General features: G+C 39.4%; 1 protein-coding gene across 2 annotated transcripts in view; it reads right to left on the bottom strand.

Annotated features, from left to right (window-relative positions):
- MDN1 (midasin AAA ATPase 1) overlaps positions 1-27,423 on the bottom strand; it is a 93,221-nt gene extending 65,798 nt beyond the window's left edge. For both annotated transcript variants that reach the window (XM_064707293.1, XM_064707294.1), the window contains exons 1-19: positions 27,235-27,423; positions 21,040-21,266; positions 19,301-19,525; positions 17,874-17,981; positions 17,602-17,794; positions 15,429-15,641; positions 14,091-14,222; positions 12,516-12,619; positions 10,448-10,562; positions 8,729-8,922; positions 7,639-7,720; positions 6,867-6,962; positions 5,745-5,857; positions 5,073-5,221; positions 4,911-4,971; positions 4,206-4,417; positions 2,652-2,755; positions 1,525-1,669; positions 796-892 (exon numbers count right to left, since the gene is read on the bottom strand). In XM_064707293.1, the coding sequence (XP_064563363.1) occupies positions 796-892; positions 1,525-1,669; positions 2,652-2,755; positions 4,206-4,417; positions 4,911-4,971; positions 5,073-5,221; positions 5,745-5,857; positions 6,867-6,962; positions 7,639-7,720; positions 8,729-8,922; positions 10,448-10,562; positions 12,516-12,619; positions 14,091-14,222; positions 15,429-15,641; positions 17,602-17,794; positions 17,874-17,981; positions 19,301-19,525; positions 21,040-21,266; positions 27,235-27,336 (2,672 nt within the window). In that variant the 5' untranslated portion in view covers positions 27,337-27,423. The remainder of the gene's footprint in view (positions 1-795; positions 893-1,524; positions 1,670-2,651; positions 2,756-4,205; positions 4,418-4,910; positions 4,972-5,072; positions 5,222-5,744; positions 5,858-6,866; positions 6,963-7,638; positions 7,721-8,728; positions 8,923-10,447; positions 10,563-12,515; positions 12,620-14,090; positions 14,223-15,428; positions 15,642-17,601; positions 17,795-17,873; positions 17,982-19,300; positions 19,526-21,039; positions 21,267-27,234) is intronic.
- Between the last annotated feature and the right edge of the window lie 86 nt (positions 27,424-27,509).

Here is a 27,509-nt window from a genome sequence, read left to right as displayed (position 1 = left end):
TTTTCTTCTGCATTACACTCATTTTCTTTCCTTTCACTAGTCTGCAAGAGAGCCAAGAGCAATAAAACCTTGCTTTGCCACTAATAACTACAAATTACTAGTTAAACATAGCTAGTGCATCTCTAGAGTCTTGCCCAGTGTTTATGAATCTAGGAAGGGACTACATATGCAACTTTTGGCAGTCATGAGTGAACTGCATCAAGGAGGAGATGTGTGCATACAGGAACAGGTAATGGTACTGAAGAATGGATTTGTCTCAATTCCGATTGCCTTGCCACAGTTTAAATGCCTTGAGACCACATATCAAATATTTGGTGCCACCAGGCAAATCACCTTCATTTTGAGTAAACAAGACTGGATATGCAGCTTTTTGCAAGGATCATCAACACTTCTAAGTTAAGGGAAAGGCTGCTAAGCAGACACCAAGCACTTACCTGTCTTTTTCACTCCCATCAGGAACATAATGCTTTTAGCATTATCCTGCAGTACCTGGAAATGCTGCAGTAGCATTCCCAGGTGCTGACAGCTTCAATGTGAGGAATAATAATTTCCTGTTCCCAATGATAACACTCTACACTATTGCTAGACCATTTGCTCACGGCTCAGCTGCTTCCAAGTATTTTGCTGACTCTATTTCATGAGAAACCTTCACTATACATCTCTCACATGTAGTAAATGAGTTCATACTTGCATCCTCAGGCTTCAGATAAAGCATTCTTCACTGGGCAATTCCTGAAACTAATTAAACTCTGAAAAAGACAGTGACTATTTTGTCCCAGAATCATTATTTCCTACCTGTTTCTTATTCCTAGAGGAAGATTTCTCTTTCCCACATCTGTAGCTGGATTCATGCAGGCAAACAAGCGAAAATCAGGGTGACGGACAAGAGGCTCTAAAGCAAAACAGAAATAAAAGGCAAAGTTCATGATAAACACAGGATATTTATATGTTAAATATGGTGTATTTGATCTAAGGCAACTTTCTATTGCTGCACTACTACATTTCCTTAAAAATCACGAATTTTCAGAGAATAATCCCATGTGATTTTATCAGAAGTACCTGCATCTTCACAACAGCCACAGGCAAGTGAAACACTGACTTTTTTGTGTGTAGCAAGATGTTGTATCAACACACAATGTTTCAAAAATTATGTCAGCCCTAAACCTGGAACTCCTTTTGCCTCTTTCAGAACAATAGCCAGTGCTTCCCTCAGCCAGAAGAAAATAAAGCCTGGGATGCTTACACAACATCTGCCTCTCTCTGTAGCTTTCGAGAGCAGCATTCAGCAACTGTAGTTTTTTATCTTTACATCTCTAAAGGGAGTTAACTTTCTACACAGCAGTGCTCACACTGCTGTTGAGAACAGACTACTTGCAAAGATGTATGAAATCTACAAAGAGCACATTGCTCTCTTGTGCACACATTCATTTTAATGGTAAATGATCTCAACTCATTTTGAGCTACATAGGATAGGGAACTCAGCTGAGCTCCAAGATAAGGCATAAGCAAGCACAGAAATAGAACCTGTGTCTCCTCTGTCCAGTAACACCAGTGACCCAGATGATCCTTCCAATAAACCACTCAGGCACTCCAAAGTCTCTGCTGCAGCCAAGTTAATCTCATCCAATAAAATCCACTCTCCTTTTTTTACTGCTTGTGCCAAAGTACCCTAAAAGCAAGATGAATTTGTTAATCATGTTGTCAGGAATGAAATGTCAACTGAAGCACTCAGATACTGGGATTACTTGGTGTGCAAACTATGGCTTGATTAAACAAATGGCAATTCCAGACCTTTTACAGGAATAGCAGTTTTACTGCTCTCTCTCAATAACAGCAATCATTTTGCCAGTCACTGAAGTCACATAGTTATCATACCATTGTACCAGTTACCAGTTAGATTGGCTCAAATACAGCAGATTTAGGATCCCTTTCTTGTGCAATCTAGCACTGTGGTGCATAGGTGCAATAACACATGGCAATAAAGTTAATCCAAAGAAAGCCAAGGACACAAGCAGTATTATGCTCCTAAGGAATCTGTACCCTACTAATTAACACTATATTAAGTCAGAGGTTCTCCAACTACTCACAAATACATTTTTCTATAGAGGACTGGTCAGCATTTCACACACTTCACATGAAATTTGAGAGAATATATTCAGATTATTGGGCTGACAATACACAAGCATAAATAAACCTCATGGTTTTTCCTAATCACACATAATGTCTTCAAAACATATTACAGGTCTGAAACATTTAGAAACATCACTTCTAGATAAACAGCACAGATTCTTAATATTAAATCCTTCACAAGAATTCCTAGCCAGAAGCAAGACTTACAGGAGACTGATCAAGAAGTTTTTTCTAATCTCCTAGAATTAAAAAGAAGATATGACATACTGATATTTTTGTCATACCAGTCCTAATTCCTGTTATACAGCACTGAATTCATGTGCTAGCACAAACCAGTCTCCACTGCCCATCTCACCACTGCTTCCTTGAATGTGCACGCTTGATTTCATGGAGTTATCATGGCACACATTTTACCTCACAGCAAGGTTCTTGCCAGGAAGCTACTTATATAATACTGATTGCAAAGTCTTTTAAATACTTCTCCTTATTCCTCTAGCATCAAAATGCAAATATCTAAATACCTCAACAAATGCAAAGAGAAGGGCATTTTCTGTCATTTTCATCTGTTGATGAGCATGATTCAGTTTAAGACCAAATGCCTCCCACTTTTCCTTCAGTGGTAAGCCTGCAAGAAAAACAAATTTTAAGTTTGTATCATCAGAACAGTAGCACAAAAAATGTTTCACAACAGTTTTTTTTATCAAGTTGTTTCAGGCAGAGAGATACAACAGTAAGCTCAAGTAACAAAAAAAGTTAAGTCCTTCAGATGACAAACCACAAATTAAAAAAATAATTTAATCTTGTTGATTTGGTTTCCTGCATGCGTGGTTTTTTGTTTTGTAAATTTAACTATGCCCATATGTGAATAGTGCTCAGATAATTTGCTATTTATTCCCAGATGAGGAACAAATACCTATATTGCACATTGTTCCAGCATGACTGTTACTACTGTCTAATTTTCAAAGACAGAAAGAGACATGCCAAAAAAAAATCCAAATTTTTAACCCTTATGACAAAACAGATTAATAATGAACACTTCAGTATCAATAATTAACACACTATTGCTTATCAGATAAACAAAATTTACTATAGCACTGATTTCAGTTATTTGTTAAAATCCCTACCTGAGCTACATACAACATCAAAATTCCTTAACAAACGCTGCAAGATTTCAGCTTGTCTTTATTTTAGGATTGTCAATTCCTGCAATAAGTGCAAGAATTTTTTTAACTCTTTGGTTTTTTTTAAACATTTGGGGGCACTTATTTTAATCTCTGCATATTCAGAAGAACCAGTTAAAAGAAGAGTGGAGATAAAGTTTGTAATTACTTTTATTTAGCCCAAATGGAAAGAAAGCTACCATTTCACTTGTTCTGCTGGTCTAGAACCAGAAACAACTCCAAGCAAGGCAAAGCATCAACATCGCCTCAGCCCCAAAATGGGTTGTGAAGTATAAAACAAGAAAAACTTATTTGGAGATAAAACCACTCTGGAACAAAATAAAGCACTGGAACAAAATAAAGTCAGCATCACTAACAGAGGAAGCAAGGCAAAAGAAAGATCTTAAAAATAATTTCTACCCTACAACAGTTATTACTTTGGGTTTGGTTCTGTTATTGTTGTTTTGCTTTGTTCCTTAAAAAGGACATTTGTGAGACACAGGCAGGTTCCAGGGCTGAAAGTGGGAATGCATTCACATAGAAGAGTGACACACAAACAAGCAGGACTGCTCCCCAGCACAGCAAACAAGTACTGAGTGGAGACCAGATATCAAGGGTACCACAGGGCAGACATCTCCACACTCAGACATAGCTAACAGCAGAGATGAGTTAGAAAAAGGAAAACCGAAACAAAATAAAACAAAACCCAACCACTGTTCTAACAGTGTTCTGAATGTCTGTTTCAATGTTGACATTGCACTTCCCGAAACCAGAAAAAAAAAGATGTAATACAGGGGAAGGAAAAAAACCCTAAACTTCAAAGAAACCCAAATGAAAAAAACAAAATTCAACAGTATTTATCTACCCTCTGCATGGTTTAGCATTAATGTGTGTTTGATCCATCTGAAGTCTTACCAGATGCATTTTCTTTTACTTCTTTATTAATAGCAGATTTATGAATATGTTGCATTAGTTTTAGCAGATCATGCCAACGTTTCTGTCTGTAGCAAGTCTGAATGTGTCCCAAGAATGTTTGATTTTTCTTCCTAGAGAATGTCTGATAGAAGAGTTCTTCAAAAGATTCTCGCAGAGGGAGCCAGATCAGCTTGTTATCCACAGGCTTGTAACTGAAGAGAAGCAAAAGAGTAATTATTTATGTGAGACACAGTCACCTGTGAACTTAAAAAAGAAAACAAGTCCAAAACCAGTTACTGGAAACAACAATAAGCTGCATGGATGAACCTTTGTTTCTAAAGTTTTTTACTCAACTAATGAACTAATAGAATCGCACATATTTTAATGCACCAGGAGATGATTTTTGTAAAGACAGGAACACCCTGATAAGTAAAATATTTGTAGTGCTACCAAACAATCTGTCCAGTGAATATTACATCAGGTTTATATTGAACAGCTTAGGCATTTTTAAAGCCATTGGGCCGTGTTTTTGAATGACTTCATCACACACAGCTCTGCACACAATTCAGTGTAACTGCTCTGCTCTTCAGCAATGACAAGAAGGTTTCTGCATGCAAACATGTTTATTAAGACATTTATCCTACTAGGTAACAGATACTGCCCATTTGTTCTGCAGAACAGACAAAACAGCGGTCAGAGACTCACCCCCCTAAGAGATCTGCTGTGTCACTTTGTTGGTTCATGTTGACAACCCTCAAACGGTGGCCTTGAAACAGAGATGAAAAAGCACCATCAACTTGTGGGCTTGTTTGTTTGTTGTTTTTCACATTATCTTCATGTAAGTTACAATTTTCACACATTATTTACCTGTAATATGAGCTAGGTACTGGACTGCTGAGGTTTTGCCAGTTCCTGTTTCACCAACCAGGAGCACAGGCTCCCCTTTGACAACACACACTGCAAGCTGTTCAATCAGTACTGCAGATGGCCGTGTGGCAGCAAAGGTATGTTTTGCCCTGAAAAAACAATGCAAGTTACTCAAACTAAGATTTATCAAGAAGCTCATTTCAATTTTGCCTTTATTAATTTTTTTTTGTGGAGTGGTTTGATTTAGGACTTTTTTAATATAGGTCAGAAAATAAATAGTTCTAAGATACTCTTCTAAGATACTCATTTTTCTCAAGATACAACCTAAAAATTCAGAGTTTCCAAATAACTTCCTGGCCAATGAATTTACCAACGCATACAAAAATCTCCCTCAACCAAGGCAGAGCCACCACAATCTTTTTATAACAGCTGTGGATCCACACTCTTTTGAAGATGCTCTAGTTCAGAGAAGCTGAAAATCTCCATGCTTTGGCTGCCAGAAGCATGATGCAGACACTCTTAAAAATACACAAGGTAAAACTTGGATTGCAAGGGAAAGAGCTCTCACATTCCTTTCATTAGAATGAGAATACCCAATTCGAATTTTCCTTAAACCCTGTGACCTGAAGACTATTTTATTTCAACTCACATGGAAAGTACAGGATACTCTACCTTTGAACAGTGAGAGCCTGGTTCTGCTTCTTCACAAGATTCACTCTTCCGACAGAGACATCTTGCTCCCGTATTGAAATTTCTGGTTTATAGAGTTCACAGAAGAACTCCACCTGTGAAAATAGCATCAGCATTTCCCATACTAATGTTGCTTCCACCACAGTAACCACACAACACCCATGCCATGCTACCAGTATTATTTTGCAGCAAGTTAATTTTTAATAGCATAATTCTGTATTTTGGAGGTTTTACATAATCATCACCTAAAATAGTGAAGGACTTAGAAGTGTTTTTATCTATACAAAAAACTTTCAACTTAATAACTTGGTAATAGTCTTTGCCACTGTATTTCTACTTCACCTACTTCCATGGTAGTTCAACAACACAAACTTGAACAATTATTTTAACAATAAACAATCTCCCTTAAAAAAAAATCCTTTGTGTAAACAAGGATATTTTGCCACTTGCAGGGAATAATACATTCCTGTAATGAAATAACACAAAGAAGGACAAAGAGAAAAACCCACAGAAGAGTCAGGGATCCATCTGTCAACTTAAAGTAACAACTGTCAATTTAAAGTAACAACAGAGAGAATTTGCTTTGCAGACTTCTTTCTACAGTCAGAAATAGTTGACAAAGAAGTGATTTAGTTTAATTTTGTCATTTATACAGCTCCAGAGAGGCAGCTGATTTTGTAATCGTGAGTACAGAACAAGTAGTAGTAAAGATCATGTTTCTCTCTGATCTCTCTGTTTAAGAGTTTAATATTCACTGTAAACCATCTAAGTAAAACACATTCTTTGCTACCCTGTGCATATAGTGGTATCATGTGCTTAGGCAGCTATGCTGCTCCAGCTGTGAAATCCTTCTTTTACATCCTGAGGCCATTTGCTCTAAAACAGGTTGTGGGGAACTTTCAGAGAAAAAACAAACACAGCTGAACATAAAATAGGAGAAAAACAGATCCTGGGATGGAACAGAAAGCAAAAAAACCTGTTTGGGATGGAAAAGTGAGCATAATTTAAATAAGAAATAGTGTAATGTATTTCAATTAATCATAGAAAAATTGCAAGCTATAGAATACTACCAATAAAGATCATGTTAATTGTAGCTCACCATACCTTTTTTTTTGAAATGTTTAGGTAACTTCCAATAACTTTTGCCATTTTCTGTCTGCTCCCTTGATTGGACAACATGGCTGTGAAACAGTCCAGTGCCTGTCAAGAGGAAAACCAACTTCTTGAAAACTAATTTTGTATGATTTTATCTGACAAAGCACCATCTTAATCTAAACGAACCCAAATCCAAGTCAACCATTGCAAATAAAACTATTTCACTGTCCTATGATGGAGTCAAACAACAGAGTTCAAAAAGATGCAATAAGAACTTCTAAACTCTGTAACGTAGTGGGTTTACACCAAAAATAAAAACTTTTCAATGCTCAACCACAAAAGCTGTTTTTAGACTAATGGACCAAAATGGAGATGGAAGTAACATTGTAAGATCTCACATCTCAAAACTGCCTCTGACAGATGCACACCCAAAAAGTCCTCAACCTATACTGTAACCTGATGAGTAGGTAAGAAGAAAAGCAGCCCCATATTACAAGAAAAAGAAAGGTTTCTGCCACACGCAATCCCAGCTTGTATCAGTTACAATTATTTCCCACCATGCGGTTTGTACGACAGCACAAATTTCTTTTAGCATCTTACTGCAAACAACTTTCCTAGTAGCAACAAAAGGTTCTGATCAGAGAGATCACAAACATTCCAACTACAGTCCAATTGCTTCAAAACAAAACCAAACAAATTCCCATCTCACATTCCCAAAGAGAGGATTTTGTGAGACATCAACAGAATTTGGGATCAATTTCCGCATCAAGTCTTACCGCACCTCCTGAAAAATATTCACTGCTGTGGTTGAAGAATTACTGTCAAAGTTGCAAGCAATCCTGCTGCACCAATTCAGTAGGTCTCTAAAAAGAAAAACCAAAAAGATTGGGTACAAATATGCCAAAATAGACAGCATCTTCTTTCATGTTCAGCTTAGGTCATGACATCATCTTGTGGCACTTGCACGTGTAGTTGTTGTGCAAGTTGTACACGGGAAGACACAAAGGACAATAATTCTGAGAAGCAGCTGAGCACAGACCAACATTGCTTATAAACAGATCATACATACTCCCATTAAATCATAACTTTAACTGTAAAAGTCAAAGGTATTAAAGAATCCAGAAAGGTCCAACCCCCCTATTTTTTCAAGATACAGATTCCTTACCAACAACAAGATCCTCCAAAAGGCAAGAAAAGGAAACTTTGTTCTAGAAAAAACTGACATTCTTTTGCTCTACACAAATATCAGGTACTACCCACACCTAGCATTTACTAACTAATTTACAAAGCACTACTGGTTACAGAAATTCCAGATGAGTAGAACTGACATTTGGTAGGAGAGGAAGAAATAATTCAGCATCAAACTACATTTCATCACAGACTTTCTGAAATTAACAGTACATTACAGATACAGTTATTCTCAGTCACCTTAAGTTATAATGCTGAGTGTTCAGCATGAAATAATCAAGATAATATACTCAGTTACTGAAAATGTTATTTTCTAGCTACTGAGATAACATCATAAGCATCTTCCAGTTCTTAACTAGTACCAATATCTTGTGTTAACAATAATTAAGAATAAATTCAAATGGCCTGATGCCAACAAAGCACTGCATATGACAGAACCCACACATTCCCCCATGCCACCCAAAAAGTAAGTTAGCAAAGAAGTTTAAATAATCCAGAATGAGTTTAGCTTCTTTAAATGATATATTAATCATTATTTAAAACAAAAAATCTATTTCCCAGTTTTTCACATTTAATTATTAAGCTATTACCATTCTTTCTAAAAAGTTAAAAAAAATAACAAAAATAAACCCTTCTATCTCTGTAGCTAGCTGGCTTCCAAAAAACATATAAGAAAAGACAACCTTAGAGATAGTTCTCGTCCTTCCAGACTTGGTTTTTTATGTTCTGATCTCGAATCTGATGCTGCTTCTGGCACATGACTGGAGCCAGCAGCACTGTTTTCTGGTGCCTGATACTTGTCTCCTGCAAGGTCAATGAAAATGTCTAGCAAGTGATCTGTCACAAGAGCAAGGTTGGGGTATCTCCTTTGGAGGATCTGAAACCAGAAACAAAAAAAAAGAAAAAAAATGAAATAAAACAAGAAAACAACAAACCCATCCATACTGGAAAGAAACCAACAGCACCCCAGTTTTTACTGGGAGATGCTTCAATAGATATAGCTAGCAAGCAATATGAAACTGCTGTCCTGAAATCTCTCACCTGAAGAAATCAGAAATTATAACTACTATGATACTGATTTTGATGTCAAAAACAAACTTTTCCAGCTCAGCTCTGCTCCAGATCATTTAATACATTTGCACAAATAGCAACAGGAAGAAAAAAAAAGTACATTCAATCTTATCTGAACCCAAATCATGACCAGTTTACAACTGGTAACAGAAGTCCTTACCTCCCATCCTTTTACTGACTAAATTCATATTGCATTCAAATTGCATTCAAATTATCTACTCACTGTGCTGACAAAGGCATGTTAAGGGGATAATTTTTCTTTTGTAATTTCCTTTCAGCTTTGTTCTCCCCACTAAAGCTTGCCAACCAAAATATTGTTTTTCAAAATTACTTTTCACAGATACAGGCCAGGAAAACTGATCCTACCCTGCCAGAGAGACTTTTAAGATTAACAACATGAGACTTTTTTCAAGGCAAGCAAGTGGGTATACTATTGGGGCATCTTAATGCTTAGTTTATACATTTTTGTGACTTAAGCTACAAAGTTGCAGGAAAAGAATAAAAAGAACCTGGTGCTAAGAGACACAGCTAACACTCAAGTTCTGTTTTTTCATAAGGTTTTTGTAGTTGTTCTTGCCCCACTCCTACCAATTAGCTGACAAATGACAAGAAAGGAAAAAAACCTCACAGATGTTTAAGGCCACCTATAATTGTGCTGGCTGCTGAATGAGATCAAAGGAGTGAATGAATTCTACTGAAAAAACTGTCTTCTCCATTCTAGAAAATTCAGAACTTTCTCCCCAACTCTTCTGCTAGAGACTCTTCACTACGTTTTCCCTCAGCCAAGGTTCTTCTAGAATCAGATCCGGTTTTGAGCTCTGTATCACAAGGAGAATCTCCAGAGAATTGAATTTTCATAGGAGCCCTAGGCTGTTTTAATCTTCTGAAGAATTACACAGAGCAAACACCTCCTAGAGATGCTAACAAAAGAAAGATGTTAACAGAAGCAGTTATTTTACCTGACAACTGACCAACTATTTTTCAGCTTAAAGCTTAGAACACCAAATTAAACTCAATTTTCTTTTTTGCTATTTCTCTCTGCTTTCAAGTCCCTGTGGGCTAATAAGCAGCAAAGTAACTTGATTCTTAGACCCACACAAAGCACAATTGTGTCTGTCAAGGCAAGTTCCAGGAATCTTGGTTCAATTCACTTCAAATTTTCCTGACAAACTGCCTGTTTACTTCAAAATTGGCAGCACAAAGCTGAAATTGTAAGGGTCTATTGTAGAACTTGAAGATAAATAAGGATTCAATTAACTACTGAAAACCATTTATTACCCTAAGATGAAACAATTATTCACATGCCACAATGCAGCAACACACCCCCATACCTCCTTGAGCTCTCCTTTGCTCATGTTATCCAGATGAATTTTGGTCCAGTATTTGTCCAGAAGAGCAGCATGGCTGCTTTGCTGCCTGTACCAACCTCCACCACAGCTGAATATCCTAAATCAAAACAACAATGAAGAAACACAGCATGTTGAGTGTGGCTGAAGAATTCAGCCTTTTCAGTGCATTTCTGTGCATCAAAGAACATGGCACATACAGCTGCTACAGCACAATGCAACAGGCATAAATGACACTGTTTGTCACTGTACTGTCATGTACTCCACCTTGCCTATCCATGCTTTCCAAATTAATTGTTAGCACAGCGTTTTTTCTTCCTAGATGCCAAAACATCCATGAGGTACTTTCAGAAAGACTCAACTTACTGTCAGTTGTCTGTCAGAAGCAATATACAAGATCTTTTGTAAAGGGAGAAACCTGACACAAGTGGCCTGTGAAGAACCTTAAAGGATCTGTGATCTTATTGCAGAGGTGCAGAAAAAGCATCTTCAGCACTGTCCCCTCCACAGTGTTTCACAATTCTTCTTCCTTGTCCTCCAGACTCAGCTCTTTCCATCATCTATTTCATTCTCTTTGTTCTTTTACTACAGAAATAACTATGCAGCATGTAAGAAGTAGCCTTGCACATGCAAAGCATTAGATTTGGGGTTGTGGTTTGGCTTTTGTTTTCTGGTGGGTTTTCATTAAATTTTTTCTTCTTTGTTGTATTGTGTTTTGTTTCAATTGTTAAATACTATTTCCCAGCTGTAAACTGCAACAGATTTACAGAATCTACCCTAACAAGCCTAATGAAAATTATAATTTGCTGCTATACAAACTGTTGACTGATGTGCTGGTTTTGGCTGGGACAGAGTTAAATTTCTCCATAGTAGCTGGTGTGGGGCTGTGTTTTACATTTGTGACCCAAGCAGTGCTGATAATGCAGGGGTGTCTAAGTTACCCCTGAGCAGGGCTTCCAGAGAGGCAAGGCTTTTCCTGCTCCTCAGGAAAGCACCAGCACCACCCAGCAGAGGGGGGTGAGGGAACACAGGGAGCTGGGATGGGACATGGCCAGGAGAGCTGATCCCAACTGAATATCCCACCAGGATATTCCATACCGGATTCCCAAATGACCTCAAGGCTATCCCATATTCCATATCAGCAGTGCCCAGCATACACAGCTGTGGGAAGAAGGAGGAAGGGTGGGGATGCTCAGAGTGACTGGGTCTGTCTCTTTGTTTGTGTGGAAAGCTTTTGCTTTATCTAAACTCTATCTCAATCCATGACTTTTCCCACTTTTCCTCTTCCAACTCCCTCCCCCATCCTGCTGCAGGGGAGTGAGCCAGTGCCTGTTTGGTGCTTAGTTGCTGACCAAGGTTAAACCACGACAACCATGCAAAAGAAATTAAAATTCTTATGAAATGAGGCAACCAAAGGAGTGGAATACAGAAGACTCAATTCCAGAAAAAATTGATCAGAAAAACAAATTTATGGAAGTAAGAAAAAATCAGGGAAATTTGTTAAAGGCTTTGAAATAAACTACAAAACATTTGAAAACCATGTAACTGTCATTCCCCATACAGACCTCCTAGTCTTTAACCTTGATACAAATATTACATTTTCCTATATAAAAAGTCATTTTGACATCCAAGGCAGGAGCCACTACTACAGTGAAACAATCAGGCAGAGCATATTGTATCTTTCTCTGGTTAGAAAACATCACAAACACCTATACTGACACACAACTTTGATAACTATCAATAATAAACCTGTTTCACACATTCCTAGGAGTGGTATTTTGTCTTGGTGATGGGTTGGTTTTGTAGGGTTCCTCCTAGCAAGGTTCATTTCTTCAGCCTTGCTGAAGCTATTTTTCTGTACAAAGATTGGGATTCACCCCAAGGCTGCCTTCAAGTGGAAAAAAAAAATTCACAGTTTCTATGATTTATATTGCTTGTTAACTGGAAATTGCTAGAATACTCCTATAAAGGTACCCTGTAAAAATCACCATGGACTTAAAAATAGGATTCCCATGGGATACCTGTAGGATCTCATTTAAGTTTACAAACCTACCTCCTGGTTGCAAAAAATTGGAATCCTGGTGCTACTTTTAAACAGTCACCACGACCAGGTATCAGTAACTCTCTTTTCTCCAAAAGTGGAATCAGCACAGAGATCTGGAGAGAAAAAGAAAAATTATAAAACTTTTTTTTTTTTTGGTGACACTAACAGACAGCACAACCATCCACACTTATTTCACACTCGAGATGCTGGAGCAATGCCAGTGAGCACCATTACATTGCCAGCAACTGCTATTTCCAGAGATACACTTCCAAGTGATGCTACCAGGAATTGCAGAGTTCCCAGCAATTTTAACCAGCAGCGGAAGCCAAAGGTGTAACGTTTACTTACCTTTTTTTCTCCTGTATTCAAATTTAATGGTAAGACAATGGAAATGGCAGCCAGTAAACTTCAAGTCCAAATCAAAACTATTAATTGTTAAATTATCAAATTATTTATTGGACACATTCAAATCAGAAGCTTTATTTTGTTTATCTGCCTGAACAAAAATAACCTGCGCCTCAAGGATGTCATTCTTAACCATAATCCTTTTTCAGTGTATACACTGCTACCCCAGGAGAGTTTGGTACCTATTCATAATACCTACCCTTCCCTGGGGAGGGACAGTAATGGTGGTGGAAAGAAAGGAGGGAGGTATGACCACACCAACCCCTCAGCACACAGGGAGCACACAGAAATCCTTTGATATGGAGAAAGCAGACAGGATGCCTGCAGGGAGGACTGAAGAAAGGGATTTGGTGAATGCAGGATAATACTCAGGGTATGCTCATCATGAGTGCACTGAGATAAATCCACAGAAGCAAATAAGTGCACAACCTCCTAGCAGTGAACTGTCTATTCATACAAGCTCCATTTGCTTTCTTATAAATTTTCTATTTCTATACCAGAAAGCCTAGAACATAATAAACAAACTGACAGGTTATTCAGTCATATAAAGGATGCTTTATGGAACAGATATGAAAGGAAACAACCAGCAGAATGCCCAAGAGGCCTATGCAGCAAAGCATCTCTATCACACCATGCTTGCAAATGACTTGTTTTCAGTAGCCATTACTTCAAGAGGCAAGGATGACTGACTAACTAGTTGTTCTGGAGCTAAAAAAACAGGAAATCTGTTAAAGCTTATAATGCTTAGTGCAACAGCACGTTTTTAATATGGAAGAAATGTGTAAGGAAAAATATGTGGAAGGGAAAAAAGGGCACACAAACAAAAAAAGTCCTAAGCCTCATATATTGACAATATTCTGTGGTGTTTAGGGCCACATTTGGTTTCAAACACCAAAACACTATTAAATAGACACGTTATCAGACACATTATCAGTGTCAACTCCAGTTTTCAGAGTGAAATCTGTGATCAGTGTCAGGGTCATGACTACTCTGCAACAAAGACAAAAACTAATGAGGTGTGCAAACACATGAACCAAGACAGGTGAATTCTTTCTAAGCCCTTCTAAAGCAGCAGCATTTTCAGCGTGCTGCTCCAGACCCCTGGAGGTGATCAGACTCCCAAAACTGCCATCATGGGCAGTAAGAGCAGTACCTTAAAGCAAACACAGAGCTACATACCACATCCAGAGGAGCATAATCAATATCCTCCAGGAGTATCCAGTGACCTTTGGTGACAGCTTGTGTCAAGGTGCCAGGCTGCCACACAAACTCCCCGGGTACATCTGTGCACCGATACATCCCCAGCAGCGTCTGTGACAGAAACAGGCACATAGAAACCTGGGCACGGCCTCCCCAGGGGAAAGGATGGCAAAAATGACCAAAGTTGGGACAGAAGTGACACTTTAACTCTACCTCACTAAACAATCTGGCTATCTGTGCCCAGCAGTGCACTTTTTTTAAATAAGAAGAAAAGTTTCCCGCCTCCGGTGGCAATTTTACTGAAACTTAATTATTAAAACAAACCAGGTATTGGAAGTTGGAAGTGAATTTATGAGCTGTGCCACCCTAATTTGTAAGCAATCTAAAGTAACACAGAAAACTGTCTAGGGTCACACCAAGCTTTAGTTTATGTTTTTGAAAAGTCTGTGACTAAGGTAGCAAACAGAACTATAAGGCAAGTTATTTCAAGGTCAAATCCAGTCAAAGTTCTTCTTTTCTCTCAAACTGTAACTTCAGTGTAAGCACTGCTTTAAAAATTGAGTTTGTGATTTTACTGCTACATATTTTATACCTTGAACCTCACCACTTTTTCTTAAATATGGTGGCCTTACTCTTGTATATGAGAAGATACATTCTGTGAGATGGTGAAACCAGGTGCTCCATGCAAGCATAGAAAGGTGCTTATGGATGCTAATAAAAACCTTCTGATAACTTCTGGTAGATACTAACTACTTTCAAAAACTAAAAATAAATTGTGCCAAACAACATAACTCAAGCTCCAAAATTCTGTATGAAAAACAAGAAGTACATAAAATTATCTACAGGTAGAGCTTAATCATTAATATGTAACTGCAAATCACCTCAACATCCCAGTATCTTACTGTATCTCACTTTTATATCACAAAAAAAGGCATCAGATTAAACTAACATTTGCTCACTTAAACTGAAATAAGTGTTCACACAACCTTTGGCACCAGAATCCTGCTTTTTCCAATACAAATAATTTTTTTTAAATTAAAAAAAATCAATAGTGCTCTTCCACATAGAAAAACCCTGATAAAACATAATTTGAATGATTCAGGTTTAGCAAAATTATGCAAAGAATTTAAAACCTACTGGAAAAAATCAGTTATTTTTCCTGTTTATTTATTCATTCTCACCAATATTAAGACAAGTACCAAAGAGCTGGGCACTGCGGTCCTTGGGTGAAAACATTTTATTATTAGAAAATTAAGTACATGCTTTAAGTAAAAGTTATGTCACATGATTCAAACACCAAACAAATCCATCAGTTACCTTACTATCAGTTTGATCTCCAAGCTGAACTTTCAAAATATGAGGAGGTTTTGCTCTTCCTGTAACAGCTGCTAAATATTCAATTAAAGAAGTTTTGCCACATCCTATCGGTCCTTCTAATAAAACAGGAGTCTGATATGATACAGCAATAGCAAGGTTTTGAAGATTTGTGAAGGCAGATTCAACCAAAACAAAATTGCTGGTGTTATTTTCCTGTTCAAACATAAAATTTTGGGTTACTACACTTGAAGTTTCTTTTATTACAGTTGTACCACACAGAACAATTAGGAAAGTGAGTCTAAAACAAGAAAAATTTTGGCCTGCAGATCTGCATATAAAATAAAATAAAGGAGTCTAAAGTTGTATCTATTAACAGATACCAAAACAGATTTCATCCAAAAGCTATTACAGGTGAAACACTTAATAAAAAGTATACATACAACCAGATGCCAAGGGGAATTCACACTAAGTTGTCAGCACAGGCACAGTAACTATTCAGTCATAACTCATGTCAATCAAATACAATTTGCAATATGAGTGAAATTAGGTCATTGGAATGGATCCAAATCACAGGATAAATCAAACAGCAGCTGCATTCAAATGATGCAAATATGAATATTAAATGGATAAATGTGAGTATTTACTTCTTTCCGTAGAGGCCAAAGCATAAGATCATTAAACTCAGTGAATGAAAAAAAGTTATATTCAATAACATTTTCATTTTATTCAAAATGAAATGAATTCAGTTTATGGAATGGTAATTAATCAATGCCACGGATAGTCTCCAAATATTCTGGCTCTAGTCACCTATCTATATATGGCACAAAAATTAGTGCTTTGTGCCAAAAAGCTCAGAGGAAGGAAATCAGAGCATAGAAACAAGTGTCTTGTATTTAAGTCTGACCTTTTTCCAGATACAGCTTGATGTACTTCTCTGGAAACAAGAGAAACTGCTTCCCCTCACTGTTTGCTCCTATGCCTTCATCAGACCTCCTAAGCTGTCACTGGAACCTCCCTATTGTAACTGGAACCACACTGTAGACCAGATCAGTGGAATACCTGTGGCTATTAAAAAATAAAAGCATTCCTTTCAGGGAAGTTCTCCCCTCCCTCAGAGATAAAAGAGTATTCCTCCAGTAGTCCAGTTTATAGCATGGCCTGGCTTCAGCAGAGCTGCAGCAGCTGTGATGCTGCCATGGGAGTAAGAATCTCCTTAAAGAGCTCTACAGCTTCCCCTGCTACAGTGAACTCCAAACCACTCTCTCACAAGCCTATAGAAAATCCCTCAAGGCCAGAAAACACTGAATTGAAAAACAGAAGCGGGGAGAAAAACAGCATGGGGAAAAGAGGAATTTGGAGGGAAAATCCTCTTTCCTTGCTTCAGCCACTCAAATAATTCTGGACACTGGTACTCTTCATTAATTTCTTTCTCTCTGTTGTAGATCATTGTTACAGAATTAAACAAAAGAACTCAGCTAAGAGCTAAAACTGATACCTAAAGGAGAAAAACAGCCAGGAATACTGGCTGTAGCTACAAAGAGGGATCTGACCAGCTCAAGTTAAATAGCAATTTAGAAGAAAAAAGGTCAAATACTGTTTGTTTAAAAACGTTTATGCCTCCGATGGGCTTCCATAAGGCACTATAGTCTACATTACACTTTCTCAAGTGATGACAGTAAATTCTTGCTCACTTCCTTTCCCCTTTCTCTGACTTACAGAAGAATTTAAACAGCAGCCTTGTTTTCTTCTTTTCATAGAAGAACTGAGCATATGTCTGGAGAAAGGCTGCATACAAGATGCCTGTAGAGCACAAAACCCCCAACATCAATGCGGGTAAACGCAATTGTTCCAGATCCTGCTTTAGTCAGCTATGGATTGCCACCCCAAGTGAGACTGAAGTTACTATGTTAGGCTGAATATTCTTTTGTAGTATGTTTGTACAAACTGCTACATGAAGGTAAAATGAACAGCACTATTGTTCCTTCACTGCTTCACTCCACGGCAGAGTTTCTGTGTGGCACCAGAATTATGCAACACTAGTTTAAAGCACACACTGAGAAAGATAAAGATACTCACAGCATCTCAATACCATCCAATCAGGAAATAAAGTCAGTTCACTGTACTTAGAAATTCCTAAAACAAAACTGTACAGATTGAACTGTAGATTACATACCTGCTCTTCAGAAACATGCTGTAGTCTGGGCAGCACAATGCCACAGACAGCTACTACACGTGCAGAGAGGTCGCCCGACACAACGTGTCCCTGTGTATGGCGTGGTTCTTTCTCCTTTTGCCAAAATGAGGAGTCTGGATTAGCCAAAACTAAGGCTTGTTCCACATTCTGCAGCTGAGATTCTTCTAGCAACCTGTGAAACCCATGTTTATTAACTCAGCAGAAAGCCATAAAGAAAAACAAATAATGTTCAAGATTTTTGAAGTCCTTACTTCAGTCTGAAATGTATCAGCTCCTCAGGATTGAATATCTTCTTCAGGAAAGATAATTTATGCTCATCGCTCATGCATGTAACCAGAGCAAGACAGTTGGAAGTATACCTAAAAATTACATTTAGAACAAAATATGCCAAAACAGTTTTAAGGAATGTAGTTTGACAACTGTCAGTCGCATAACAAAACATCAAGTTTGGAAAAACGTGCAGAAAACTTTATTCATAGAAATTATTTTAGCACTATGCTTAACATTCTTTCAGATTAGACAAATATCTCAGAACTGAGGAAAGCAATTCTGTCATGGCACAGTTGTAATTTATTCCCCAATTAGCTAACATTTCTCTGAAGAACCGAATTATCAGCAGAAATATAATAACGGAATGCACTTTCCTAAATAAATGAAGGCTAACATATGAGATAAGGAAAATGAAGTCATCTCTGCCCATTTTTTTTCCTCCTACTATTTCCCTTCCAAAACTGCACTTTATGCTATTTCTAAGGTAAACTTAATGCAATGAAATCAATTCTAAATGCCTAGAGAAGCCAACAACTCCCAAGTCGTGACTTGATAAAGCTGTCTTGCAACAAAGGAACATTTAATATAAATCATAAACCAGTCCTCGTTCATTATAATACTGTTTTTAACTTCCAATAACTAAGTTTTCAAGGAGCATGATCAGGGGAAGGAAGAGATGGGGGAAAGGCAGAAGATTGTTTCAGGATAAATGTTTAAGAGTCAGCTCATTCACTTACTTAAGACTATTGGTTGAACACCAGATAAACCAATTCTACTCAATGAATTGCAAGTGCTCTCATTTTCTGACACTATGTCATTTTGAAGAGCTTCATAAATGACTGATAGATTTGACAACAGTCTTGGTTCTGCCCTTCCTAAATTATACACCTTACTGAAATTATGAATTCAGAATTTATGTTTTAAAAAGTGAAGACTATTAAACATCTTTTTAAAAATAAAAAACACTAACAATACTAAATAAGGTTGAGCATGTGATTAGGCTGAAGGCCTGCAGGCAGACACCTAACATGAAACATCTGACCAAAATCCCACACAAAACCTGTAACAAGGCCAATACAAGGTGCAGCTTAAACAAGCTACATTTTACAGCTGCTGAGAAATCAACACACAAAAACTGAAAAAAGAACCATCTTGGGTAAACTGAAATAATTGGGAAGATTCTCTAGACCACAGCTTTAAGCACTACTAAGTGCTAGTCAGAAATTCACCTTGTGATAGATCACTACAGCTTTCAAAAGGTCAGTTAAGAAGTACAAACACAGATACCACTGGTATGGATTGCTGGTATTACTTGAAAACACTTTCTACTGCATGTGAACATTTTTAATTACAATTCAAGACGCAGATACATCTATTCAATGAAGAAGATTTGGAGGTTTTAACTCACCACCGGACTAAAGTGTCATGGCTCCTCAGGAGCGGAACACACACGCTCCAGTCCCACAGCTCCCGGAAAACCGAGGGCTCCTTCTGTAAAAACCTGTAGGCAGCCTCCATAAGGTCCCGCAGCTTCATTCGCCTGCGCCCATACCGGACTGTGCTTGCATCTGAGCTCTGCAGGAAAAGCCGCTGGAAAACTGGCGATGTAGTTTTAAAGTATCTTAAAGCAAATCTTTAGAAGAGAGTGAGAGAGAAAGACAACACAAACATGTAAGTCAGAAGAAAGAAAACCAGACACTAATAAAGACGTCAGGGCACAGGTCCTAAAACAGTAATTGACAGTACTAAGAACTAAGCCTGTAATTAACTTCATCCACACATGGGAAAGACAACCACTTCAGCAATCAGCTGACAACACACACATCGCCTTATTAGAAATCATCACTTAATTAACAAGGGGAAACAGTACTGCCTTTGGTGAAAACTCTCTGACTGCTCTTGTTTACTGAAAAAGTAATACAGATTCCTACTTAGGCAACTTTATATTCTACCAGCCTAGACATCTGATATTAAACTCAGAGATTTTGGTTGTGAACTATTGTCAAGCTATTTTGCTTTTCTGTGGATCACAGGTGAAAGTCAAATTGCATTTCACAACATGATTTAATTAAAACAAACTGTATTTGAGACTTGTATTTACTTAATTATTTCCGTGTTACTGTGGGAGACAATTCAAATCCTGACACTACCTCTCTTCACCAGGGAACAGTAACAAGCACGTACTGCCTGGATGAAATGTGAACTGCAATGTTAATGGTTAATGATGACTCAAACAATTGCCCATTTGCAAAAGCATCAGTGCTTTGCTGAGGATGTGCAGGGTCACAGCCCAGGGGAGAGGGGCTGAGCACCCATCACCCACGGCTACAAGCAGGGGTTTGGGCCACATCCGGAAGAGACCAGTAAGAAGCAAATCCTGCAAGGTTGGATAATGCTTTTTATCATGACAATGTCCTCCCTTACAGGAGTGGCTCAGGTGTGAAAGCTCCCCTCGGGGAAAATACCAGGACATTCACACTGAAGGCTCTCATCCCTTCTGATGGGGCATAACTGGCTCAGCTACCTTAGAGGCAGCAGCCATGTCTTGGGAGGAGTCATGAATCAAAGACCCCTAAGTGCCCCCAGGTTCACTTTTAGGAACTTCCATCAGAGAACTGGTCACGATCCACAGCAGCTAAAACTCTCCCCCACCAGGGGAGGTACCTGGGCCTTCCCACCTGAACCTGTTTGTTTGTTAACCCAACAAATTTTGTATTCCATGGGCTTCTCCCACCTCATGATGGATCAACACTTCCACCATCACTTGGACCAATGGACACCGAAACTGCAACAAGCAAGTCTCACCACTGGCACCATGGGTAGTGACATCTTTCTGTTCTTATCCTCTTTCTTTTGTTTCCCTTATTCATTTCCTTAAATGTTATTTTTTATGCTTATATATTGTTGTATTTCTACAAGTAATAACCAAAACGGCTACATATCTCCTCTCCATTGCAACCAAATGTTTCTAAAATAAACAGAACACCAGTAATAAACACCAGCTCTAAAATATAAAAACACCAGTCAGTCAGTGTCCTTCTCTCTAACCCATCCCAATTCATCTATTAACAAAAACCTGGTTTACCCTACCTCCAGAGGCAGGCTGTAACACTTCCTAAGTTCAAACATTGACATCCCAATACTCACGGCATAACATCAGGGTGGTCAGCAAGCAGCTTGCTCATTGCTACACAGAGCCTTTCATGCCGATCGTGGTTGATTTGGCCTCCAGCTTTGATAGCTTCTGCATTCCTCTCCAACAAATCGAGCAGGATGGGCCGAAGCTGGCGGCCGATCAATAGGGTACATTCTTTATCCAGCAACAGCTGCGCGAAAGTATTGAGGATGCACTGACGATCCTGCTGAGTCCAAACCTAAAGGAATGCAAAGTTTAAACAGGTTAAATGGAAAATTATTTTGACTTTTAACTTCAGAACTATTTATGCAGGAGTCAGGGTGAATTTTACAGGAACAAATAGTTCAAAACCAGAAGGGAGTCCAAAATCCCAAAGCAAGTACTCAATTGACACACTTCTCAGTATTCAAAAAAAAAAAAAAAATTACAATACAGAAGGAGTAAGATGCAGAATGATACACTAAACATGAATTACAAAGTAGTCCCAAAACCCTAAATTATATTTCACAGCTGAAAGATAAAGCAAAATGGAATTTTTTTCAAGAAAAAGATTGCGGAAATGTTGAAACAATTAATACATCTTCCTAGAATTTCCACTGATCTCAATAGCTTGGTCTCATGAGAGCCACAAAACACTTACGACACTAAACTTAACACATTAAACTTAACATTTAAATTTGCTTCATGTTCACTATCTCTTTACAAAAGAGAAGGATTCAATCAGTCATGATCACAGCCTTATTTTTATAGTTCTGACAAGAATTACAGCAAGCAATGCTCTTAACAAGAAACATCTTGCAACTGCAGTTTTGAAGTTGAAATCCTTTTTCTTTTTATACTGTTATACAAAAATTGTCATTTGGTTCTTTAAAATACAAGGAAAACATATTGACATCTGCTGGAAGAAAGAAAAACTCCCAAACCAACACACCTTAACCTCACATCTCCCCTGCCTAATGCTCCCAGCCCTCCTAACTTTGTTACTGATGAACAACCCATTTCTTGGGTCTTACCCTCAAATATCTCTCTTTGAGGTCATGTTCCTACCCAAGCATCTCTCCACTTCCATGATGTTTAACACATAGTGCAGTATGAGTAAGTTTGAAAATCAGGATTATAAATTTGCACTGGTGGTTTTGCTCTCAACTCGGATGCTCCATGCTCCCCTCCCTTCCTGAGTGAACCCTTATCCTGTTCAAGACAGAAATATTCTGTAAAATATTCTGTAATATTCAGGTAGTCTTTTGTTTCAGCACCACATGCAGCCAATTCCTGCTTCTCCTAGGCTTTAGTTACTCTGGTAAGACCTGTTCCTGGTCTCACCATCTCGGGGATGGTTTCATTTTTACAAGAGTGCAGCTGTCCTTTGAATACACCAACACACACCCTTCTAGAACACAGGCAAACCTGTTCAAGTTCCTTGGTCTCCTGAATTTGAAGACATTAATCCCCATACAGCATCAGGAATACCAGTGAGGTATATATACTACAAATATCAAGCGCATCACATTAATTGCAACCTGTTTCTTACAGGCCTCATGTTTGCTTTTACAGCACATAAGTTTATCTCCCTCTCATCTATCACAGCAGCATCAGAAATAACTTTAAAAATGGAGCAAGGCCCTGCTCATTACAGGGAATCAGATTTTGAGTGGCAAAATGACTAATAAGCTGTTTAAAGGCAGAATGGCTCCAAAGAACCAGAAATAAACTCAATTGGAAAAAAAACCAAAAAGTACCTCAAATTTTCAAATCAATTACATCTTTGGCTACCCAAACAAGGCACAACAGGGTGCCTAATTTATTAACCAGAGCTTTGAATATCAAATAAAGCCAGATAACAATAAAATAATAAATAATGTGACTGATTCAGTAAAATTTTGTATTTACAAGTCTACTGTCCAACAAATTCATGCTACTTGGCAATTTTGTGAGAGGAAGCAGTTTTTTAATCATTGTGTGCAGTACCCTTAGGACTTATAAAACTGTTCAAAAATCACAGTGGCAACATTCTCATTCTAAAAAGAGACCGTTTACCTGAGCCGAAATGAAAAATGTTCTGGGACACTCAAATCTGCACATGGGGTACCAAAGAGGTGCTTTAAGAAAGCATCATGAAAGGCTGTGCCTCCAAGCACACAACATACACAGTCTGTAATTGAAGAGACACCTGAAGCAGACACACAGCTAGGACAGACACCTGGAGTCAGACACAATCCCAGTCGCTGCTCCAGCAGCAGGATGCACATCTCCTTCCCAGCTTGCAGAGTTCTGTGCTCATGTTGGAACCCAGGAAATTCCTCTGGCTGCCCTGGAGGGCTAGAGCCCCTGCCCAGGGGGCTCAGAGACCTTGGCACAGAGCCCCAGACCCCTGTAACTTTGATTGAGCCCTTGGAAAAAACAATTACCAACCTTATATGAAGAATTACAAGCCACGACAGTTTAAGTAGAATGATAGTGAATTTATCACAGGGTGAAAAACAGATGTTTTTGGGGTTTTTGGAATGGGGGTTCAGGGGACAAGATGGAGAAATTGGGGTGTACTCAGCCTTTCTCCTTCTTCTTGGCCTCCATCTTCTGCTGTGATATTGGCACTTTTAGATTGGTTTAGAGTAGAAGCTCACTGTCTAACATAGGTGACAGGTATTGGAAACAATTGTAAATATTGTGCACGTAGGTTTTAGTATAAAAAGATAAGACTGCCCCGGGGGCAGGCAGAGTGCCTCTGACTGTGCTGCTCAGTGGACCTTGGCTGGACAAGAGAAAGAATTTTATAGATAAGACCTTGAAACCGAGAAATGAAGAGCTGTGACTCCTTCTTTGACCGCCAGGCTGGGAAAAGAGACTTTCTGACATATCTCAGGGTCACTGACCAGCTAGAGATCCCAAGATGCTCAGAGCGCACAAAGTACAGAAACCTTTAATAATACCTAGATTAATCCAAACTCTAAATTCATACAAGGATCACAGCAATCAGCAAGATGGTATATGCAATCTACATTTCTGCTCATGACACACAGGTTACACCAGACACAGATTTAACACTGGGACACTCCTAAAGAGTTGGGAGGGCATGAGGGCCACACATGGAAATCTTTCTTCCCCTCCATCCCAGGAACTTATGTTCTCTCTGTTCTCTCACACAACAGCTGTGTGATTGTGCAGCAACTTAGCAAGATGATCCAAATTAATCCTTCTTACAAAGTCTTACACTGGATGGGAAAGTTGAATGGATTTTCCAAATCAGCACTCGTTCTGGGATCAAGGTAAGAGAAACAATGCAAAGGTGTGGTTTGGCCTTGGGAAGAGGCTAAAAGGAAACAGAGCAGCATCACTCTTTGGCAGCTGTTCAGTTCAGCAAGATAAACCAAAACACGAGCTCACACTTTTCCTACAACCCACACAGTTCAAGGGAAATAAAAAAAAAAAACCAGGGGTGATATGCAGTCTCACAAGCTGGAACTTCCTGAACCTCCTCCAACACATCTTTGACAGAGTTGGACCTCCCCCTCAAAGAGAGGATTCAAGCAAGAAGTTTCTCGTTGACTTTGCATCATTGACATAAGGTGTGCCAAAAATCACAGCTCTTCAAAACCCAGCAAAAGATCACAATACAGCCCAAGATGGAAGCCAAAGTGCAACATACCTTCCCTTATTTTCTAATACATTATTAGTCTAACTAATAAATAAAAGTTTAAGTAATAAATAAAGTCAATTAGTCTAACTAATAAATAAAGTCTAACTAATCTTTCAAATACAATGCTGAAGTTACATTTTAGAATGAAAAAACCTCTGCCTTCGTTGTCAGAGCATCAGGACATTTTTCTGACAGACAATGGGTAACTGTGTGAATTTGAGACCACTAGGTCATCTCCTTTTTCCTAAATTTATTAATATAAAGGAATAAAGGCATTTCATCAAATGCTAAGACTGAAGGCCACTAAATAAGAGCTTGGAATTATTATTAAAACAACTTTCACTGCTACATAGGAAAATGAAATGCAAAATGAAGGATGCCAATATAAACCATCAACAAATTAAAAAAGAAAAATCAAGAATGGTGTGCTCAAGAGCTCCTGTCCAGTTAGGATGGTTGCACAGGCTAAATAGAAGAAATATCCCAAGGGGTCAGATTCTTGGATACATATATTTAAATATAAGCACTGTGGTAGATGCAAAGGACAGAAACCAGTAAGGGTGGTTTTGCATTTAAGTTCCATTCCTAGGAGTGTTTTAACCTTTTCAGTGATCAACTTCTCTGCTGAAATTACATGATCACAGGCATCCAAAATACATACATTTGCACAAAATTCACATTTGGAATTCTATGCAGAAAGACTTTCTGGCAGACCTTTGGTAACTCAGAGCCAAAAGCACATTCCAGCAGTTTGTGGAGACCTTTTGCTTCTACAGTTTGCTTAAATTATTCAAAAATGTAAACGTGGGGAACAAAGGCTGGTTCAGAGAGCTTTTCATCCCATCCTCCTCATTAAGAGTAAATACAGATATTTGCTGTATCTTTGCAGAGTTCATGGTATATAAAAATACTCTACAGAAAAGGCTCTAATTCTATCCCACACCCAGGCACAAGGAACAAAACTTTCCATGACCACATGGACTGTGCCACACTATGAACCTCAAAAGACTGCTCCTTACTTAGCAGTCGTGGGCAAGCTTCATTCCTTTATGGAATACTGTTGAAGAAATATGCTGCCAGAAAGACATAACAAAGCTGTAGAGTAAAGAGTTCCACATTTCCAGAATGCAAGCTTCCTAAGTTATACACAAAGCAGGAAATCAGGTATGATGTTTAGAGCTGGAGTTTGTTTACTGGCAAGACAAGGTTAAAATAATCCTAGAGCTGTAGCTTCCAAGCCTGGAAACAGCAATTCAGTTTTCAAAAGGATGTGCCAATGTTAAATCCTGTGCAGTTCCAGGCTCCCTCTATACAATCACTCTTTAGGAATTTCCAGCTAGCAAGGCTTTTAAACCCAAAGCATCTCTCCGACAGCCACCGGGAGGGAAAGGGCTCAGTGTCTTTCTGGATCTCGGTGACTCACTTCTGGCTCGCTGCTCCATCTGGCTGCTGCAGCTCGTACTCACATCATCCCCCTTCCTATTTCGCAGCAGCTTCTCTCTCTGGAAAAGCGACTTCTCGTCACTGCTTCCCACCAATTAGCTTCCACTCAGGACTGTATAGTCGTGTCAATTTTACTTTGATCCTGTCTTTGCAGCGACAGAAGAAAAAGCCATCTGTCTACCAACAAAGAACCTCGAGTACCAGTATGAAAGCCCTCCCCAAGCATAACTGCGACAGCAACTCAGGCTGAAAGCCAATATTCTGAAGAAATATGATACTTCAGACTTTTCATCTTCAAACAACTGGGATATTTCCTACACACTCAAAGAGAAACAGAGACTTTGAGCCCCAAAATGTGTACATATCTGAGAGGCTTCAAAAGCTCTATCACGAAGAGCATTAATAAAACAATATCTGATGTGCTGATATGCCGTTACATGTCCTCAAGCATTTCAGAGCAAGAAAGGAGATCGGTCTGAACTCTCCTAGAAGGCAGATGCGCCTCTCAGAGCTAAGGCAGCCTAAGCATGAAAGTGACTATTAGGACCACGTTTTCAGCATCACTACAACCCGGAGACTGTGATTTTAAAAAAACCCTCAAAGCAAAGTTTAGAAAATCCATGCCTTTTTTAACCCACATGCTGTTTTAAGGTAGGTAATTAAAGAAGACACGCAAAACAGCAACAGGGTAGGAACTAGTCACTGTCTCAGTGCTTGATAACAAAACACCACCTCTCGCTGTCACGCCTCCGGAGTCACCTTAGGCGGCACGGAATGGATTGGAGATTTTAACTGCGGGGCGAAACGCAATAGGAAGGGTACCAGGATACAGAAGCGGACCTGCCTCGTGGGCTGCACCCGCGCACCCCGAACAGGGGCGAGGGCGGAGAGAACCAGCACCAGGGAGAGAGGGAGGGAGCGGGATCAGCTCCCGCCGCCTGCCCGAGGGCCGGGGGCGGCCGGGGGGGTCGGGCCCACGCAGAGCGGCAGGGAGGAGATGGCGGTACGGGGCAGGCACAGGGGTGCGCTCCCTTCGCTCCACAGCGGCCCCTACGAGCCCCTCCCTGACGGAGGGAGTACGGACACCCGGGGGCTGCCACCGAGCGCCGCACCGCCCGCTCCTCACCTGCTTGGCCACGAATCTGCTCAGCTCCACGCCGCTCTTCTCGTTCCTGCGCGCCACCAGCTGCAGGGGCTCGGCCAGGCGGAGCCGCAGCTCGGCCGCCATCCCGCTGCCGCTCTGCCCGCGCCGGGAGGGGCACGGCACAGCGCCGGGGGGGGAGCGCGGAGCGCAGCACGTGCGGCGCGCGGCGGACGCGGCACCACCGACTTCCGCTCTGCCGCCGTCACGGGAAGCGCGGCCGCCGCACCGCCCCCCGGCCGGCCGGACTACAGCTCCCG

Source organism: Zonotrichia leucophrys, chromosome 3 (assembly GCF_028769735.1).
Source record: "Zonotrichia leucophrys gambelii isolate GWCS_2022_RI chromosome 3, RI_Zleu_2.0, whole genome shotgun sequence".
Taxonomy (NCBI): Eukaryota; Metazoa; Chordata; class Aves; order Passeriformes; family Passerellidae; genus Zonotrichia; species Zonotrichia leucophrys.
The sequence above is the reverse complement of the archived record's forward strand: the minus strand, read 5'-3'. Positions and strand labels throughout refer to the sequence as shown.